This window comes from Drosophila bipectinata, chromosome 3R, assembly GCF_030179905.1.
Source record: "Drosophila bipectinata strain 14024-0381.07 chromosome 3R, DbipHiC1v2, whole genome shotgun sequence".
NCBI classification, from domain to species: Eukaryota; Metazoa; Arthropoda; class Insecta; order Diptera; family Drosophilidae; genus Drosophila; species Drosophila bipectinata.
The window spans coordinates 19,243,232-19,265,303 of record NC_091739.1 but is presented as its reverse complement, the minus strand read 5'-3'; the positions used below and the strand labels follow the sequence as shown (position 1 = coordinate 19,265,303).

Genomic DNA, 22,072 nt, shown 5'->3' with positions numbered 1-22,072 from the left:
CGAGTTCTCGGCTCTGCGTTCCCCGTTCATTTTTTCCGCATTCGTTTTCCCAGTCCGGGACTGCGGCCGGGTACTGGGGGCCGGGCGTATTCCATTTTCCCACCCCGCCTCCCGACGATCTTTATCCTGAGCAGCTGCCTGCGTGTCTGCGGCCTCCGCCTCCTGCTGCCTGCCCTCTTGCGTTTCATTTTCCCCCAAAGTGCATTAAAAAATATTGTTGCTGCATGGTCGGATACGAACAGCGCGTATCATTTTTGATAAAATTCATGGTAATTGTTTCAACTGTGAATTTATCGAAGTTTTTCATGTTACGCACAAAACTTTGCCAAAGCCAACACACAGAGAGACAGCCGCAGAGACTCTGACAGAGATAGAGACTGAGTCTGAGACCGAGACAGTGGGATAAGGAGGAAGAATTGTGATGGAGACAGGGGCAGGAGAAAGAAAAAACATCTGCGGAGGAGTCGAAGGTTGCGGCTGGCATTGCTTTAATGGTACGATGGGGAGGAATTGTGGATTTTCGAGCAGATTGGATGGAGAATGGATGCTCTCGACATCGACACGGCATCGCTGTCAGTTAGCTGCCACAGATCTCCTGCTTTGCCCCACTTTCGCCCCCGCTGCAGGACTCGTTCTGAATCACATGTGGCATGAGTTAAGAGGAAATTAACTCTTTAAAAGGAAAAATTGTTTTCTAATGACTAAAAATAAAACAACAGGAAATAGGTTCTACTCTCTGAAGGTATCCCTAAAAAAAACTATTGACTTGTCCTTTATCAGTAAATAAAATATTATAAACTCGCAAAGGCTAAGGCAACTGTCACTTCCATCTGAACTTTCAGACACAACTTGAGCATTTTCTGGTAAAATAAGCTTATGTGGTAGCAGCTTGCATATCACTTTTATGGATCAACTCCCAAGTGTCAGCTTACTTTGATCAGAGTTTCGCCCCCTCGGCTCGGCCACATCAAAAAGAATGGCCAAGTCGGAAGTTTTAATTTGGAAACCCGAAACCCCCAGCAAACTGTCTCAATGCACAGGGCCACAACATTTACATTAACTTTTGACCTTATCACAACAAAGCCAATAGAATCAATTTGGACGTCCAAAGACAACAACAGGGTAATGGTGCAGGGAGAGGGGCATTTGCCTGGGTATATTGGCAGATGAAAATGGAAATGAAAATGGGAATGTAAATGGAGACCAGTTTCTGGAAAACTGTGTGCTAGCTGGTCTTGGCAGGAAGAACAAACAATTGTGTATCATTGGCAATAAAACAAACACTAAAGGTTAAAGTTTTTCAACCAGACTTGTGTACTTTTGCATGCAGATGTGTACTTGGAGAGCTCTTAGTGGTCAATAGTCGTTTACAGGGATCAAAAAAGGGAAGAAATCGAAAAAATGGCTTGCAGTCTTTGTCGACCAATTAAGGGGAAATATTATCCATTTAATAGGAGTATTAATGCTTTGTGCACTTATGCAGATTTTGTAGTCCTTTAAAAATAGTTCGCCCTGAAGACAATTACTCCTTATTGCCCCCTTATTGAATTAGCAGTGGGGGGAATAAATAAAGCGAACGACTTTATCATTGTCCCCATCCCCAGAGCAGCATATTTCATCTTAAATTATTACAAATGTACGTGTCTCGGTGGCACACATAGGGAAAATGATAATACAATAACAGGATTGGAGCAAACTAAAGTAAAATTTAAACATATTTTCAACCCCCCAGTGGGTGATGCAGTTCAGTATAGCTCGGTATAGGTGTGGGTTTGGGTGTGGGGTGTTGGTTGTAAGCGTGGGTGTGCAAGGGTACGTGGCCTTCTTGATTCAAAGTTATGACTGCTCAAGACGCGGCCGGCGGCTCTAAAATTTATTGTTCGCTACTATGAAAAACTGCTGCTTCCCGAGGACTGGGCTGGGCTGGCTGTGAACGTGGCCCAGGCACTTGGGTTGTGCAACTACACGAGATTATGATTAATTGTTTAGCACCCTCTCTGCAACCGAAAACCAACCAACCATCTTCAATCTACAGTAAACAGCTACAGAAAAAAAACAAAGAAATAATAACAATAAACATATTTAAAAACGAATAAAGTATTTGAACTAAAAGAGTAATTTTTTTTAGATTTTTATAAACTTTTTCTAGAAGATGTGTCTGTAAATATTCTGTTGAAACTTTCGATAGTTCCCTGTACCTTCTTGGAGGCGTGGCACACGTGACACAAGCACGGCCGATGACATAAAAAGCATGCAACTTGGTCATGAGGCAGCTGCTTTGGCTCAGCACATAAATATGGAGCCGCGTGACAAAGCCAAGGCATTAAAAATTAATTTACCCCCGGCCATGACTAGCTTACAGCGAGAAAACATATATATTCATGGGGAACAAAAAACAAAGCTAGTACAGCACTCAGCGCTAATATTTCACGCTCATTTTTGCGTAATTTAAAAACATCAAATATCCAATTAAACTTGCCACAAGCATTCATCCTCAATTTATAATAATTACAAACTAATTAACTCTGATCCCTTGCCGCGGCAACGTTCGCTGCCATCAACCGCAAGCAATGCCGAAAATGCGAAAATAATTATTAACAAAAATTAAGTCAAATTATAGCCAGAACCCCAGAGCCCAACCACCCATCGACCCTCAAATCCTCAAGGAACTCACCATAGCAATCAAGCCGAGCAATGGGGCTCGCAAAAAATATTTAAATTTTGTAAATGAATTAAAGCCAGCCACAAAGTCAAACTTAGTCCTCGGGCTACAAGAATACAATAAAAAAAACATCTTCCACGAGGAGAATGGCGATAAGATAAAGGCCGAGAAAATCTGTTCCCAACTACAGTTCATTATTGACGTTGTCCTGCTGTTACAATATCCTGTTCGGTGAATTAAATGAAAGTACATGACAAGAAATTGTTGTATTGCAGAATTTTTTTCTTTATATTTTAAATAATTTTTTTTTTCTAGTTGAATCTTCCTATAAAATAATAATGCAACCCTTCTGTACATAAATATCGATGCAGCTTATTTGCCAATTTTCTGCCCAGTGTGGTCCTTGTCCAGGATCAAATGCACGTGGCGTGTGGGTGGGGCAGCAAACTTCATCAACCACACAATAGAACCACCGGAAAGATGTAGAGACCCGGAATGAGCAGCCTGAGCATGTGCGTAACGTTAATGGAATTAGAAAAGTTTTTAAGCAAAGCTGAATATATGAGTGTGATTTTGATAAAAAGTCCCTCACTATGCCACGGAATTGCGGATGGGGAGGGAGGGACCTGGGATGCGAACATAAGCAGGCGAAGCGCAAAAATTGCTTAATGAAAAAGTTTTTTGCTTTTCGGAGAAGTCCCCCTGCACATCTTTTCGTCACACACCTTAAAATCTACTCAACACGCATACGACGAATGGGCCGAGTATTTTTCTGACATTTTTTCGACTTGCGGCGAAAATGGTAGAAAAGTTTTTGGCAAACGCAAATCACTGTCACCGACAGTAGTACTAGCTGTGGCGTATAATCAAAATCCACGGCTATTGACGTGGGATCTCTGGAGTAGGACAGCGTCCAAAAAGCACAATGCATTATGCCCCATAACCATAATAAAAGTAAGAAATCGGAAAAAATAAATTTCAGACACCCGGAAAGTTCTTAAAGTTAGAAGAAATTATTTAGAAAAATACGGCCCTGACTAAATTAAAAATAAGTATTGTATAAATGTGTAATATTTATTGAATCAGACTTAAAGGTACCATTTATTGCGTGTCCATCAAAGCACACAAGGCGTTGAAACAAACATTCAATTTATATACGACCATTAAATCGAGGCAAATAAAATTAATGACTTTTTAAATTAAACCATTTTATTTTACGGCCAAAGTTTGGATATATTTTATGGCCACTAATGCAAATCGAAACGATGCAAACGAAACTTGAACGGCATTTAAAGCTTCTCATTGGTGTCCTTCTGAAATATATGACTTTAGGCTGGGTGTATGTAAGTTTTTGACATCTGTAACCGGATTCCGAGGTCGGAAATGTGATGAGATGTGAAAAGTTTTTTTTAAAAGTGTTGCTACACACATATCAAAATATCACAAAAAAAAACCAAATTTATATTTATGGTTCGGCGCCAAGGCATCAGACGGCTGGCCAAAAGAAGTTTGCCGCCTGGCCGGATGGCATTATAATTTCAAATTTTCATCCTGCCTGCTAATAAGAGAGCAGAAAAAAATCTACCCAGACAAACGAGCCGTTGGCCTCAGTGTCCGTCTATCTGTCTGAAGGTCTGCGTGTAAAATTATGCCCCTTGTCTGCCCAGCGGCCATTACGATGGCATTCGATTTCGATTTCGTTTAGCAGCAACAGCGGCAAGCTGCTTTGGCAACACTTACAACTTTCGACAGTTCAAACGGCCTCGGGAAAATCGGAGACGGAATTGTATTGCACGAGAGGGAGGTTGGCGGTGGTAGATGGGCTTCGATTCCATAGTCAAGCGCTGCGGGACACATAAATCATATTTCCCAGTGCGAGAGCTTCAAAGAGCTGCCATTGATAAATGGAAAGGATCAACTTTAAGCGGAGCGGTATAACAATGATTTAGCAAAGGACAACTGGCGGATACAAATAAAGCATTATCTGGTGGAGAGCGATTCCCGCTTAATCGATTGATAGCTTAAAGCATCAAAAGGAGTTTAAAACAAAGTTATTTATTCAATGAGAGTTGCTTCTGTGTGTAGCTGGGCGAAAGCAGTTTAAAAATAGATTGATGGCTTATTATGGCTATAGTTTAAATTAAATTAGAAAACAATTTAAATGAATTTGTGGAGTTTGTGGAGTTAGTTAATGTGGGGATTACAAAACTACTATTAAAGTATTAATCATCAATCTCATTAAATTAGGCCTTCATAGAAATTTTGTTTAAATAATAATTGTACAGTTCCCGAGTTTAGGGCAATTTTATTTAATTCTTGTAAACTTTAAAAGTACTTTAATATCTGACATCAAGCCATTTGGAATTTTTTCATACTTTAAGGATTGCTTTTATTGCAACTTAATTTCGCTTTGGCTCACTCAACAAGAATTGGTCCGATAAACTAATTGTTTATGAATCAATTTGCCATAGATGGCTCGTTAAGCGGAGGGTTAAATTTTTTATTCGGTCATTAACATTTTCCTGATGTGCAGTTTATGGGGCCGCAGACGAAAAGCATTTTGGCATCCTTGTTTTCTTTTCTCCTTTCTCCAGACTTTCTTTTTTCGCCATGTTTATCTATACATTGATGCGAAAATGGAAAAATATTAACAGCTGGTTTTTATGAAGCGCGCTCAACTATTGCCAAGTAATTCTCGTTGTTATTGATATTATTATCATTATTATGGTTATTTTCGGGTTTTTATGACCAAAGTTGGCGCATCGCTTTGGGGTCTCGCATAAATGAATTTAATTATTCCACTTCCCCCGCGAGCACAAATCCCACTGGAGCAGACCGAATAAACAGCCGAATATGATGTGTTCAGATGGCGGGCTTTGCTTGCAAGGCAGGGTGAACCGGCAAGGACATGGGCATTAATATGGATGCCAACCTGTTGCCTAATGGCTTAACAAATCTGGCTGAATAGCGAGAATAATTACAATTACGCAACAGTTGTGTGCGAATGTGGGTGAGGGCTTTCCGAAGTTTGAGTGGCTCTCAGAGGTAAAGTCTTGGTGCTAGGAAGTGCCCATGGCATGGCGGTCACATTGTTGGCATCAGCCTTTGTTGACAGCCAAAGCCGCAGTCACACTTCTCGCAGCAGCAGCCCCAGCACGAGCAACAGCAGCAGTGCAGCAGTTGGAACAGCAACAAAACAGCGCCAACACTACAACAACGCCTGGCCTCACAAACACAACGCAGCCCAACAACAATAGAAAACAGTCGTTGACATTTATGCCGGTGAATGTCACATGCCAGCTATGCCCCTCAACTTCAAAGTCCTACAGGCCAGGCATAAGGAAAGGGCTTAAATGAAATTACGACTATAAAATACCCGGTTCACATTAATTAGAATAAAAAGTTTTATCTATGTTGTAATTAAATTACAATCTTTGAATACTAAGTTAACTCTATTAGGGATATACCACTATATGTAATATTTTTGATTCAACAATACTGGGAATAAAAGGCTACTAAAGCTATCCTTTATAGCCAATAGTAGGACAGAAATAAAAGGCAGACTTTCGTTGCAAAATGGGGCAAGAGCAGATTTTAAAGATTCCGAAAAACAAAAGAAAATAATATATTTTTTGATGAATGATGAAAAACTAATTTGAAATAGTTTACTAGATATTCTTAAGTAATAAAAAGAGTATCGTCCAATCCCCTCAGTTCGTTTTCAGCTGGCATTGGGCCCTTCTCGTTTAGAATTTGGGGTGAAGTTGTGGAGAAAATAAGCAGTTGTGGCACATAATCCAATGCCACAACAAACTTGCTGAAATGGGAATGCAATGTCACGCCGAACAACAAAAGCGACGCGACAAAGAGAATATATATTTACACAGACTTTCTTATAGGGCACACTGGTAAACACGGAAATTTCTTTATTACCAAAGGAATGTCAACAGTAAAAGCAGCTTTACATTATATTAGAAAATACTTGCGGTTGAAGCTGTAGTTTGAAATACTCAAATGCACTTGAAATGGAAAACGTGCTAAAGATAATAGTAATCTCAGGAACTTAACTATAAATTAAATTGAAATCTCAGATAGTTTTAGATTCTTAGAGCTTAAATGGCTTAACAATTCCAATTGAATTTTGACGTAAATCGGCTTTAAATGTGGGAATATGCATATATGTATGTATGTTGTGTTAAGGCCAAATTGCAACAATTCCTTGATAAACTATATTGAGGCTTTTTGTCATGACAAAACTCCAACTAATGTGGGAATTTAAGGTTGAGTAATTTAACTGAACTTGACATTCTTTCTTTTTGGCTTAATGTAACACTGTAATATATTTATTAATTTAAATAATGGCCAGCCTGGCCAAAAAGCAGTGAAACGGAGTAAAGAAATGAACCCATTTATTTATATCCTTGCTTATATATGGCTTGGTCCCCGTTGTTGCAGTGAATTTATGTTGCTTGTGCAGCCAAGATATTTTAAATAATTTATTCGAGTTTACGGTCTTTATGCCTGCTGCTATAAATTAATAAAATATTTTAATTAAAAGCAGTCATAAGTTGACGGTTGACGTTTTCTACAAAGTTGTAGGTAAGAAAATTTCAAGATTAATTCCCTGACTTTGACACTTTTACATATTCAAAGGAATTCAATTGGATAGCTTCCAGTTAACCTCTGACATTTAACTATTTGTATTAGAAGAGACACATAAACACGCACAAACACTTCATATAATTGAAATGCAATTACTTAAACTGCCAGGCATCGCCGAGCTGACAAATCAACGACGGCAATATACCAATCCAAAGTCAATTGCTAAATGACATAGTAATTACTTCCAATGATGTGGTAACATTTTTACAGCCCGGGCGACAAAACATTAACAGGATGTCTGACTGCAGCAGCTAACTGGGCAATTTGCTGCAATCCAGTTAGCTGGAAAGCTGCTGAGCAATTTGCCCGGCCATTATTCATGGCACATATTGTGTCCAGCTACCAGCTACCATTTACCAGTTACCAGTAACCAGTTAGTAGGGAGCAAGAGCCCAGTCAAACGAGCGGCAAAAGTGGCAAATCTTTGTTCACACCTTCTCAAGGGAAAGCGGAGAGGTCCTGATTCCGGTTCCGATTCGCTTTGGGTCGAATCAGTGGACTGAGAGGGTCGGGTCGCATGTGTTTGGTGAGCTATTTTTATGGATTTCTGCGTATGTCCTTTTGGTCAACCTTAAAAGTGTTTTCCTCTACATAAATTTGCTATAAAAACCATTTAAACGGAAACGTTTCAAACATTCAAAGGGGGAACCAATGCCAAGACGCAGACTGAAAAAAAAAAGTTTGACTTGGTTTTAAGGAAAATAATTTGGGTTTTTTGAATAAAACTTAAGTAAAAGTTAAGTCCTGGTATAGATTTTTTGTTGTCTAGTTCTATATTATAAAAATATTTATGATTCTTCATGTTAAATCCTTTTCTTTCAGTTTAGTCCTGAAAAAATGGAATGAGTCCCAGCTTGGACACATGGGTACGCTCTAGTTGTCGTTTGACTTGTGGTCCGGATCAGATCGGTACAGTTCGGTTCGATTCGATTCGGGGTGGACCGTTCTGCTGGCCAAATCTAAACTGCTTCAATAAAGCAAATTATCGTTAAAATGCTGCTACACATAAGAAGATTTACGATTGCTCAGCTCGTTGCCCGTTCTCAGAGTTTGGGGCTCGGATTGGGATTGGCTTTGGGTTTCTGCCAGTAGTTGGGACTCGAAGGTGAAGCAGTTGTTGGCAGTGTATGGGGGAATAGGGACACAGAACCTTTGGTCATGATTCGGTTTTGGTAGCTTGTTGTCCGTTGTACATTTGCGGTTCCCCTCTTCGTTTGTTTACTCGGCAGCTCTTGATTTTTGTTCCCTTGAAGGATACGTTTAGTCGAACCTTTTTGCTTTAGCCTTCCTGTGTGGCTCTTTTTGCTGTTTTTCCTGGAATGGATTTTTTCGGGCTTGTTTTTGTTTTCGTGAGCTCTTGGGTCGCTCCTGCATTCGATTTCCCTAGCACAAGCGAAATGAGCGTATGACCAAAACAAATAACCTACAAAGTGAGTTGTTCGATGGAAAACGGGGTACGGTTCGAGGGGATAGCTGCTCCCATGTGTGCGTATACGTAACGTATTTTTGTATGTAACTGGTGTGTTCTCTGTATTCGTTGATTTGCAGTGCCATGAATGCTTCAACGCTTCTGGCCACAGCTGGTGCGCAAATCTCACACAGTTGGTTATTTGACAATTGATGATAGCATCAAGATTGGGTCGCCAAAATGGGCGGCCCAGAATCCCGGTCCTATTTCACTGTTGCAGCTAGAGAGGAGCACGTGACCAGTGGCACTGTCACGGAAATTGTTCAGAGGGTCTGGCAATTAGCCTTTGACCTCAGGTTGATGTGCGGAAATTCGAAAGGGAAAAGGTTAAGGAAATTCAGTCATGGAGTACCATTTATTATTTATGTGAAAATTTACCCTAAAAGGCTCATGAAAAGGGAAAGTAATTTAAATGTTTCAACGCAAAGGATAAAAAAGGAATTAAATTTTTGACTGATAGTATTGCTAGGCACACGTTGTCCTCACTAAAGCTTTATCGTTATGTATTTATGTTTCTACAAAAACCACACCACCAACACTACCATTAACTTTTGTCATTTCGCATTTTGGGGTTTTAGATGGCTAAAAGGTTTTTTGCGGCAACTGTTAAAATTGAGGCAGTATTTAATTGCAATTTAATATTTGCTATTTGGCGAAATCAGCCACAAACCACTTCCTGGAGGGAGGGCGGCATTATTAATGAGTTGGTAAATTTACATAGCATTTTATAGGCCATGTGGGCTTTATTTTTGGCCCTGGTCCAGCTGAAATTTCGCGCAGCATCCGTTATTTTCAGTTGGTAGCCTCTTGATCAGCGCTAATGAACTTTTTGCTATTCTGGCCCAGGACCCCTCCGGCATGTCCTTCGCGCGGGTGTGCTGGTGAGCCATCCCCCCACCGGTCCGTTATCAGTGTTAATGCATGCGTTTTCTTTGTCTCCTTTATCGGTACTTCCTGTCATTACTCCTGCTATCGTCCTGGCCCAGCCTCCTTGCTTCCGTGTCCGCGCATTACCTTGTCGTCGTGTCCTCATTGTCGTCGCATTTTCGCCACTTGTTCTCTCGTCCTGTTCCCGTGAGATTACAGCACTCACACTGGGAATAAAATTTAACATATTCTTATGGAAAATGAATGAAAAATAAAAATACTAAAATAAGTTAAAGGATTAAAGAAGAAAAATAGTTATAATTCTCTAGAATTAATTAACTTAATTTTAAAAAATATAAAGTATTTCTTTTATTTTAAAACTTATCTGCCAGTTCCCTTTTATTGGGACACTGGCCATTGCTTAATTTCGATGGCAATTATTTATTTAAACCGCCTGTCGCCCCCGCCATTCAAACATGGCCGGGCTTAATTGTTTGACTTGGCGTCTCTGAAACTATGGCCTGTATTTTCCATCGACCATTCTCCATCGCCCAGCGCCCATCTCCGCTGCTGGTGCCGCTTTGACAACTCGTTGACCGTAAATTTCCAAGTTTTTCATTAGGCTGCCTGCCAGTCCCAGGCGAGACTTTCTGCTCGGCTTTCTAATCAACTTGGCCGCAGTTTGTCGCGCAGCCGCCTCCTTTGTCTGCCACGCCCCGTTTCGGCCGCATCCCTCTCGGACCTGTGTGGGAAAACTTTTGTACCTCCCATTCTGGCATGTTTAATGAAAGCGTTTTCACTGCGATTTCATTTCATTTAGTCGCCTCCTTTGCCGGTCCATGGGCTGTTCTGTTCTCTTCGGTTCAGTGGCGTTCTGCTCTGTGCTGGGCTCCCGCCTTCATTCATTATGCGCTGCTCAGATTTGTAATTTACACCTGAGGCTAACAAGCAGTTGAACAATGGCAGCCGCGAGGGCAGTTATACAACTTTGGGTGCACGGGGAATTAGGCCAATTGGCAAGTTGTTGAAAACAACATAAGAAAGTTGTTAAGGACAATGAGGTATTTTATCATAATTTTAAGGCCATTTGCTACCTTTTTTTTAAACAATATACGATGGGACTTGAGGGAGATTTTTGAATATATTTAACTATTAATTATTCGAATTTTGATTACTATTTTAAAAAGGCTAAGGAGGCCTTTAAAAGAATGCAAAATTTGTATTCCTTGTTATAAAAGCCTTATTTTAAAAAGCTGAGTAATATTCAATTAACTCTTTACAATTACAAAAAAAATTTTAAGAGCTTTAGGAAAGATATATTTCATTATTATCCTTCAAGAATCAAGTTTTCTTACTTCAGTTTTTATTGCTATTCATCCTTCGTTTTTAATATATGACATTTCATCCGAACGAGGGAGGAAAAAAAGGAATTTGGCTTAAAGGCTTAAAAATTTGTGTTTGTACACACCCTGAAACACAGTGAACCGCTCGAATAAAGCCATCCTAATTCCTGCGAACCGCCCACTTCCCGGGACTAGGCCAAAATGCGAAATGGCTGGCTGCAATTATGAGGGTGGGAACTGAGGACGGCACTGTTTCCGTTTGCTAGGGCAGTTTCCTGCAGCAACTGCAACTGCTGTAAAATGTTTATGATGCTTTTATGGCAGCTGCCCTCGGCGCGGCAAGAGCCGGAACACAAGGGGGCACAAGGGGTGACCTAAAGAATTAACAATATGAATATGAATTATAAATATGCAAAGGCTGCAAGAGGAAAGATGAAGTGCTAAATGGCTTATTACGATTACAGTTATTGTTCTCATTGTGCTTTCTATGTACTAGCAGCAATTTAAAGCAATTTTCTTGTTTACACGAACAAAAGTGGCAACAACAAAGCAAAAGGGCGAAAGCCAACACATTTTTCTGGCATTGACGTCACTGACGAATTCCCAAATCCATCATACGCCACGTGGCCCAAGGTCGAGCTTTGTTCGCATATTTAAATTTCAAATAGGTTGCCCCCTCTTCATGGCATTCGCATGGCTACTTTTTCACTTGTGCATAATCTTTAATTTAAACAAATGCCAAAGGCAAAAAATAAAGCCCAGCATCTGAACCGAGAATTTCTATCCAAGCCAAGCCAAAAACTGAACGTGCCATGCGAACCAACTAAGCCACAGAAAATAGGAACAAAAATATATATTCTACACAATATATAAAATAAAACGTCGGGGCTATGGTCAACGGACTGGGGTCTGGGGTCAAAAGCGGAACGGAAACTGTCGTCGAATGGATGTGGCCGGAGCTGGGACTGGGAATCAACCCTATGGTTAAAGGAAAAGACTTATCTAAGATATTAAAGCTATTCACTGGGGGTTTTTTAGAAGATGGTGGAAAAGATTGAAAATATACTTAATGAATAACTTGTGGGATCCTTCTGAAATATAAATGAATTTGGGCTTTGGATTTACCTTGACTTTAAGTGATGCTTTTAAAATTTAAATAATTTTAATTTCGACTTTTATTCTAATTGCAAAGTTTCTATAAGGTAAGGTTCGTATAGGATTTTCGAAAATTCTTTCAAAGCCGCAACGAACATCGTAACTTGCCAATGCGCCCAGGATGGCTATTGCAGTGGCATGATAGGAACTGGAGGGATTTCTGTGTTGCCACACATATAAGCCGCGACCTGCGAAATTTGTAGCACGCGCAGAACTCTGAAATCGCACTAAACTGAAAGCTTTAAGTGTCAAGGAAATAGACCATAGTGTGAGAAACAGATCTTGACCTAGGTAACACGTTTTCGTCTTTATCTTTGGTTAGCGCCCTTTTTGTCATTTTGTGTTCTGTATTGTATTTTGACTTTGGGCTTGGGGTTTCTTTTCGGAACTCAGTTTGTTTTGTTAGAAATTTATTTATCAACGCTTTTTGTATTTCCGCTGTGGCTGGCTGCTGGGCTGTTGGGCCGTTTGGCTTTTTGTTTATTTTCATACACTTCCTCATTTTTAATTTATGACAATGGCCCCGGCTATTGTGAGAGCCACGCCCTTCAGCCCGGCAGTGTTATTGTAACTGATGCTCTTATAAATGGCCTCTGCCCGTCAGACAGAGTTTCGTTTGGTGCTTTTATCGCAGAACCGGAAAGTGGCGGATGCGAAAAGTGGGTGGCCCAAAAAAAGGGGGCTCCTGTCTGAGAGTGGCGGCGGGTGTTTTCCAGAGGGGCCCACGTACACTTTGTATTTCCGTTAGCCCCCATTGTCCTTGACAGTTTCATTATGACAGCTGGCAGGAGTCGCCAGTTGCCTCCCATTTTTCGTTGATTTTGGTTTTTGTTGTTTAGTTCCGCGATTGTGCTATTAAAGTGTCATTTTGTTGTTGGTGTTGATTCTTTTCGCCCGGCTCCTAAGACAATGGCCAAGTGTTGGACTTAATATAATTATTATTATTATTATCAAACGCGCTTCCTTTTCCTGCCGCACAAAAGCAAGATAAAGGACGAAGGACAAGCGCGTAGATAAAACGCCGCCATTCATACTCTTGACTGATTTTTAGTTAATTTCATTGCCTTTGTGTGTACGGATAAGAGACAATACGGGGTTTATTACGCAATCAACTCTCGGAAATCTTATACTAATTATGGTCATTCCATTCGCTGATTAAATGACCTTTAAATTGACAAAAATTGTTAGTGGTTACAAAGCTTTGAATTCATAAAGTAAGAAGTGGCTTTTAATCATCAAATTATTTCTGAATTGGATAAATAGTAAAATAGACTAACCCAAAAAGGGTTAAAAAGCATTTCGTCGATAATGTAAGATTATTATATGTCAACAACACAAATAATATTTTAATGAACTTTTAGCACCTTTTTCGATTAAATTATAACGCTTCCTGGACTGTCAAAAATCCTCAGCAATGTCCTTGAAACAACTCTTCCATCCGCGTAAATCCCGAAATGTGCAAATATTTAATTGAAATAAATTCAAGCCCCCAGCCGGGCAGATGACGTCTGTCTGTCCAGAGAATTCTGAATATTACGAGCAGTCAGACGTTTGCGAATTTCGGTTTCGAGTGCGTTATATTAAAAGCTGGCAAGCCGCTCGGGATTTATGGCTGCAACTCGCCTTTTTCGGCGTCCGCTGTTCAGCTCCACAGATTCCCCAGCAGTTTGCAGCTCCCGACAGCTCCCGGCAGCTCCCAGCAGCTTTCAGCTCCTTTGGCTCAGTGGCCGGGCTCACATAAATATGCAATTATTTTGCATTTTCCGCTCTCCGGCTCGATTTTTATTTATTCGCAGCTGCCATTTGCTGCGGCGTTGCGGTCTCACGCACATTTCGCCATGTTTATGGCGTTCGCGACTTTTGGGCGGCGACAGCAAATTGACTTTTACACAAAGATGCTGGCAGTGGCTGGGCTGGGTTTTCGTGGGCGGGCCAGCATGGTTGGAGCATATCTTTTTATGCGACATATTTATTTGTTGATTCATATATTTATTCTTATTTATATGCATAATTTGCATTTGACATATTTTTATGAGGCCCGGGCTGCCTGCAATATGCGGCGCAAGCCAAAAGAAATCAAAATACGGTTCGCAGAATGCAAATATTTTCCGAATCATCTGAAAATCTCTTCTCTTATTCAAGTCAAAGCTGTTAAAGCATAGTTCATGGTAAGCCTTTATATTTTATAAATATAAAATTTAAATAGAAAGAAGTAATTTTGTATTTTATATGCAAACATTTTTAATACTTTAGACAACAAAATCCAATTGATATCTTTTATATTCCATTTCTTGCTTAAATATTACATGACAATTTTATCCAAAGAATTTCCAATAAATATTTCGATAAGAGATCCTTGACCTCTTTCAGAGAATATCAAAATCAAAAACCCGAAAATCCTTAGTGCATACACAAGCGTGTATTATTTTGACAAATATGCTTGACAAAATTCCATAACATAGATGTTGAAAAAGGCACACTTTCTTCTATTTTTTAAACTATTTTTATTTAATTTTAGTTTGGAGTGTCCTGTATGCGGTTGGTCTGTGTGTGTGGCGTTGTGTTTTAATAAATTGAAATGCATCGGAAGAGCTGTCGAGAGGCTTTTTCATAGTGTAATTTGTATGTAGCTTCGGTTATTACTTATTGTTGTTGCCGCATTGCCTTTTGTGGCAGCGATAAGCCTTTGGCATATCGCATTTTATTTGCCTGGCAGGCGGCAAAGCTGCAAGAAAAATGTTTGTTCATTTAAGATAAATTTATTGTTGTGTCGATGCAAATTGCAACATTTATTGAATTGTTGCTGCTCTCCAACGCCACTGTTATTATGATTGCCAATGCCAGAGATCGTAAATAGTTGTGCAAATAAATTGCGAGCGCAAATAAATCGCAGCTTGCCAGCGATTGCCGAACGTTTATGACACTTGCGGGTAAGGGCGGGCTTACCGTTAATCATGTTCATAAATATAGAACGGCGCTTTAGTCTACACTTCGAGAAATATGTGTATGCAGATTTAAAAAAATATAAAGCTTTTTAAATGAGTACTTTTCAGTAGAGTAAGAATTCATGCGAGTGCACTCACCATTGAATGTGGCCAGCAGCAGGGCTCCAAGCAGGCGCAGCAGGCTCATCCTCAAATCCTTTCCAATTTACTTGTAATCCAGCGCAGAGCCGCTAGTTTAGTGTCGCTCCCAATGCCGGGAATGAGCCTTCGGATTGAGACCCAAACGGAAACGCGTTTACATTGCCGCGATAAGAAGCGGAAGTGCTCGGCTGAAGGCTGAAGGTTCAAGGCGGCGAACGCAGGAAACCGGTTGGCAGCAGCAGAAGTACCACAAGGACTCTGGGGCAGGAAGCACTGCCAGTTTGACTGCCTCTAAATGCGGCGTGCCACCCGCCGAGCGCTGCGTTTCCCGTCTTTTTTTTTCCCGTTGATTTTTAGCCTGGCTTTGTCTTGTCCCGAAGAAATCCAGTTTCATTGCTCGCTGCCTCGCTAGCTGATGATATTTATGGCTCCGTTAGTAGTCGCATTTTATAGGGCAAATTAACGCCGTTGCAGTTTTATTGTTCGTGGAAATTACCAGCATTAAGTGCAAATATATCTGTTAAGGAAGGTGTGTGTAGTTCACGTTAATAATGACTTAAAAAGATTAATGATTGGCTCCCATAAAGATTCCTAGAATATTGCATAAAAATTATGTATACAGTCAAAGGTTGACATATTTTCTTCCAACTATTAAAGCTGTTGCATTTTCACAGCTCTTGTAGATTCTGTGCATTTAAGATATTTAAATATTAAGCCCGCAGGCTCAGCTCATGCATCATCTCATGGCGGAGACTTTTGCTAGCTTACATGCATGAAATCCACGTTAAAGATTTATTGTTCTTGGTGTACGTTATCCTACAGTGCTCCTTCTACTGCTGATGTTGTTGTTTTATGGGTTTCTGGTTGCCTGCCACTGTTGCGTTCTCGGAATTTCGGGTCTGTCTCGCCCTCCGACATTCAGACTTTGGCTTTGGCCTGTTTTTGCATTGGCTTAAAGCGAGACGAGACATGCAGAGAGCAGGTTAGGATTTGCCTTGAGTTACCGTGTCACCCATGTGACCCATGTGGCGTATACGTCATGCGGATTGTCTTTGTGGCAAGTGAAACGCCACAAGTTGAGTAAATGTAAGCGAGAAAGTAAAGAGCCAATCTCGCGCAAGAACACAAAACGTCTTGTTCAAGACTGTTGTCAAAAACATTAGAAATAGGGTTGTAAATGATAAAAAAAAACATAGAAACGACATTTTTTTTAAAGGTTCTTTAAGCATCTTTAAGTAATCATATTCCCTAATTTACAAATACCTTTTAAAATTTGACATTAAAAATATTCTTTTCAAATACGAAAATTTATTAGCTCCCGTATGCTGCGGAAACCCACATTATATAATACCTCTCAATTTTCTGTCAGTTCCCCAACACATTCATCTTGTTCCATCGAGTTCGCTTCAGCAAACCGGAATGCTAACAATTCAAAACTCAATTTGTAATACACTGCCGGCTACTTGGACTTTTTTCCCCACTCCCCTTTGTACTAACTTGACTCCCACGCCAACTGTCTGACAAATCGACAGTTGTATGCTGCAGGCCTAGCCAAGGGGAGCCGTGGAATCCGGCTGGGCCACCCGAGAGGGCCAAATCAAATTGGCCGCCAAACGTTGCCTGGCGTCAAAAGCCATCCATCAAGGACATGGAGCAGGTCACACAGGGTGGGCGCATCCAACTTTGCATGAAATTGGCTGTGTTTAAGCCAACGGCAATGGTAACATCATGAACTTGGACTTGGACAAAGGCAGATGCAGTGAGAAATATTTTTTATGATTTTGGTTTTCATATATTTACGAAGAATATTTTTAATTTGATAAATGTAAGTTTTGCTAATAAAAGTTAACTAAAACATAAAGTTAACTAGTCTAAACATTCATATTCATATAAAGTCAAAAATTGAATAAAATAAAAAGTGCTTCCTGTGCACTGTTACTCTAAACGAGAGTGGGAAAAAGAGTTTGATTAGCTGTTGCGGGATATGAGACCCACCACTTGAGACTTAATAAACTGATGCCGCCGGGCATCACGGGCCGAATAAAAAACAACAAAATGTAAATAAATAAACGCTTAACTCCTTTCAAAGCCAAGTTTTCAGAGTAGAAAAAATACGTGCTTGTATACGTGCATACGATACGATGCTGGCCGACAACAGCGACGAGTTTTTTGCATTATTTTTGCCTAAATCCCCGGCGGCATTATCATCAATTCATCATCACAGTGGGCGGAAAGGGGCCGGGCAGGAAGTATAGCCGTTTAGTTGCCTGAGCTGCCTCCTGCTCTGTTTATTTAATTTCGACAACAAAAAGTACTCTTGCCAACAAGGAAAAAGAAGAAATTGCCGGCTGCCTGAAAGAGTTGGTCCGAAAGCTTTGTATGTGTGGATGTGCGTATTAATGTGTCTATTGGTTGGTGTGTGTGTTGGCCATTGCGGCTGTGGCAGCGTCACCAGCATAACCATAGCCGCAACTAACGCCAGCGGCTTGACTGCGACTCTCAGTGATGGGTCGACCGACACTTCCAGAAAATTCGAATCATAAACGTTTTTGTTTTAAAAAAGCGCCAAAAATGTTTAACAGTCAAACAGTTTTTTTCAAAACATTTCAAAGTTGAGACTAAAAGACTATTAAAGACTATTATAATATTTCTCTAAGTGCAAATGGGTGTATTTGCTTTTTTTATATTCCGCTTTGGCTGTTGCTTGTGCTGCGGCTTTCTATGCCCAAACAACAGGCGAGCTAACAGCAGCACATGAGTCAAATAAATTACCCCAGCATTGTTGTTGGCAAATTTTTGATGGTTTAATTTTGTGGAAAATAAGTTAAGCCGCTACTGCGGCGACCATATAACACACACACTCGCACTCACGCCATTCAAAATAAATACGCACACATGAGCAAATACAAAGCATGCGAAAACCCACTCCGGCAAAAATTGTTGCCTACTTTGCTGCGCCGCGTATACGCAATAAAATAAACGCGTCGCAGTTACATTTCCGGTCTCCTCAGCTCAAACCCAAATGGAAACGGAGTGACTGTGGTATTGGTGCTCAGCTCTGCCTCTCGGCACATTTTATGCCGCATTGCCATTTTTATTTATTTATTTTTATTTGCCTTTGGCTGCCGCTGCCACTGCCATTGCCGCTGCTGTGCGCCCTTTATTCATTCATTTATAAATTATTATTGCAAAACACTCTGACTCCGCCTTGGAGTTCTAAGCACTGTTACTGCCACTTGAATGTTTAGAGATTGTGTGGGCGCGTGTGCATTTCCGTCAGCATTGTTTGCTTAAAAATGTATGAAATAATGAGTTTTTACCCGCAACGAATTGCTGGCAAAACAAATTAGCCAAATGCTTCAATGCCTGCACGGTTCCAAAGAAACAAAGCTAAGGCAACGGAGCTCAAGAGAAATTAAAGCGAGTGGAATCCGGTCACATATCTTTTCTAGCTTTTGATTTTTTGTATGTGGTTGATTTATATTTGGACCAGTCATCTCTTTTCCTCATTTTTTAATGTTCTTGGCATGCATGGAAACTGATTTTATTTTTTCCCTTTTCGTATTCGCTTTCGTGCGACGGCTGTTTTGAATTGAGCCACATCATCATCATCCACTTTGTCATCGTCATAGCCATCATCATCATCATCATCTGAGCCTGATGGCTGACATTGTCAAAAGGGTTTAAGTGGCTATACTTGAACCAGGAGGAGAATCAGCAGCAGAAGCGGCAGCAAGAGCAGCAGTTGAAAGTCCTCACCCCTAATACTAGACAAATATGAAAGCGCCAGCGGAGTGGGCGACTAGAATGGTGGGTGGTTGGTGCCCTGAGGAAGCATGACATGGAACTTATATAGCCACGTTGCCAAGGAGCAGTTTTAAAGCAAGTCCTCCAGCAGCGCAGAGCGGAACGAGCCACAAAATGAAAATTTAATGTTATATTGATTTCGATATTCTATAAATAATATAGTGAATTGTGCATGACTAGCTGAGCGTTCAACAAAGGAACAAATGAAGGAAGTTTACCTTTTATTATTTAATGTGAATTAAATCGTTTAGAAAGTATGTTTAGTTTAAAAAAATTGGGAAAAATATTATCAACAATATGTATGACTTAATAAATTAAATACTCTAATTTTTAAAATGATTGAACTTAAATAAAGTGAAGTCATAAGTCTTCCAATTTTTAAATAATAGTATCAATAAACACTTTTTCTAGATAAGCTCCCCATTAAGAACCCTCTTCTCCATTATATGCTTTGCAACCGGCAATTAAAATCCCACCTTTCAGTTGCTCCAATCACACCTTTCGTTCGAAATACCGTCGACAATAAACATTTAATTACCAACGATTGTACCCTGAGCAGGGCGGTAATTTGTCAAAGGGTCTAATTAAAAACTTGTAAAAGCCTCGAAAAATACCAAACTTGACAGGAATTGACACGTGAAAGAAAAAATAATAACAAAACACCCGGAGATTCGAAAACGTGAAAATGTTTTGTTAAGAGCTGATTGGACCATTTTGGAAACACGCAATTCACCTTCGTCATTGTCATGTTAATTAATTTGCCGACACTCGAAGAGACAAGTGAACATGGCCGGTGCAAAAAAAAGTATTTATTGTGTGTAACGGGGTAACCAAAACTGTCAAAAGCATTCGAAGGAGCCAATCTCGAGTGGCAAGGGTTAACTTCCCAGCCTTTTACACTTGTTAAGTCTTTCCGATGGCCATCGATTCCTCTCCCCATTCCATTTGCCTTTCTGCTCAGGACATTACACTTTTCAAATGGTAAAATTTAGATTTTCTTTAAGATCTGTTCAATATTTATTTTTAGAGATGTACATAAATAATAATAGCCTCTTTATTAATTCTATAGATAAAGATTATTCAGCTTTATTATAATGTTTTATACTAAAATACTTTTGTATTTTAAGATTATAAGTTCTTATCTATTCATATATTTTTTTTCAGTGGACTCGAAAACAACAACAACAGCAGCGAGACAGATACAGTTCAATGCTCTGGCACGGTTCATTGCAGATGGTAAACCGGTAGCCGGCAAACGTTAAAATGGGAAACGGACAGGCCGAAACATTCGTACACTGGGGCACTCACAATTTGTATTCTTTCCTACAATTTTTTTTTTCGTTTCTTGTTCGTTTATAGCTGGCGAAAATTACGTCTTTTTCGACTTATAACCGTGCTGCGTTGCGTATACGCCGCGTGTGACACATGTGGCGCGCGCTGAATACCCCTGCACGCACAGCAGGCTCTTCGAGACTGAAGCACCGATGCTGCGAATTCACGGCTCAGGATTCCTCTGGCAGTAGCTGCGACGGGCAGCGCTGCGGCAGAGCGAAAAGAAGAAGACCGAAGCGTTTAGGACCGGAGCAAAGAAATTCGTCGATGGTTCGCTGATGTCATGGGAAGCAGTTGGGAGCAGTCGAAGATGGCCATTCCTTCGCATCAGGGGAGGACGAGCTGGGGGGACAGTCAGCGAAGCGGCTATATAGTGAGCCCAACATATTGTCGCAGGGCAGCATTCTAACGAAATCAAGGACGAAGCTAAGCACTTCGTGGCAGAATCAAGAGTCCCAGTCGACTTGCCGCTCTTCGTAAGACTGAAAGCTGCTCTTTTGTAGCTTTGTAGCTGAGGTACTCTTAGACACGACTCTCGTTTCTAGGTCAGTTAGGCGGGTCAAATTATAGGGAAATAATATTTATTTTTCTTTTAATTTGTATAACCATAAATACTAAACATGTTTTTTTACATTTTACATAATTTTTTTTTTACGTTTTATTTTATACTTTCTAAAATATTAAATTCACATAAAAATCGCACTGTTATTTAACAGTGCACTTTTAGAATGTTAAGGGATGTTAAAAAGTCTCCAAAATGTTGTTCAGCTGCTAAAGAACATCAGCATCCGCACTGTTGTATCCGCAACCCTTCAAAAATGAGGAAACTGCAGGGAACGAAATATCGCCCCCTCCGAATGCCATATCTTTACCAAAACAAATCCGATTCTAAAACAGAGTTTCTTAAATGATTTTTAGATCAATTCTCCATCAATCTGCATTAAAATCTAGGAACAAATTATTTTTTCGATTTTTTCTCAAATTTTCTAGAAGATTCCCTTCAAAAATGTGCAAAATGCTTAGAACGAAAATATAAGCGCAAGTGAGGCCATATCTTTAACAAAACCTATGCAATCCTTGAAGGGATTAAGGATCTATCATAGCTTTTCCAAATGTACTTGAAGTCTGATTAGATTTCATTATTCACTAAAATCGATTAAAGGCTTATTAAATTTGTATATTAATTTAAATAGGGTTAAAGGACTTTTGGTTTCATGTAACTTTTATGAAGGACTATTTTAAAAATAGAACTTTTACAACCATTTATCAACCAATCAATATTTCACGATATAAAGAACGAAATCAACGGTGTAATTTGTTTTATGTTGAAAAGAATCGCAAAGAAACAGTGAGGAATATCCTCTTCTGAATCACTCGTATCGCCTCTAAACTGACATTCAGTGGACCAAAGCCAAAGCAATTACAGACTCTGACAATAGGCATGGAAATCGGGGCTTTTAACATTTTTTGATGGCCGGCAATAAAAGCAAGCTCCAGCTCCAGCTCACACCCTTCAGTCCCACCCCCTATTTCCCTGCCGACCACTTGCAACTTGGAAAACTAACCCAGATGTATCCATGAATGTAAGGGAGGAGAGAAGAAATAGCGCTGAGCTGAGAACTTCACGTAGCCAAGAAAGTCGCGTCAAGTACGTTTGGATATTTAATGCCATTTGGGGTCGTAAAATTTT

At 40.1% G+C, this 22,072-nt stretch overlaps 1 protein-coding gene across 3 annotated transcripts in view; it reads right to left on the bottom strand.

Moving 5' to 3' along the window:
* beat-Vc (beaten path Vc) overlaps positions 1-22,072 on the bottom strand; it is a 48,044-nt gene that overhangs the window by 14,031 nt on the left and 11,941 nt on the right. For 2 of the 3 annotated variants that reach the window (XR_011443253.1, XM_017249313.3), the window contains exons 1-2: positions 20,359-20,511; positions 15,241-15,760 (exon numbers count right to left, since the gene is read on the bottom strand). The exons of the other annotated variant lie outside the window; for it this stretch is intronic. Coding sequence is in view for 1 of the 2 variants with exons in the window: in XM_017249313.3 (XP_017104802.2) it covers positions 15,241-15,289 (49 nt within the window). In the remaining variant the exon portion in view is untranslated. Of the gene's footprint in view, positions 1-15,240; positions 15,761-20,358; positions 20,512-22,072 lie in introns of those variants that run through there. 3 annotated transcript variants of the gene reach the window in all.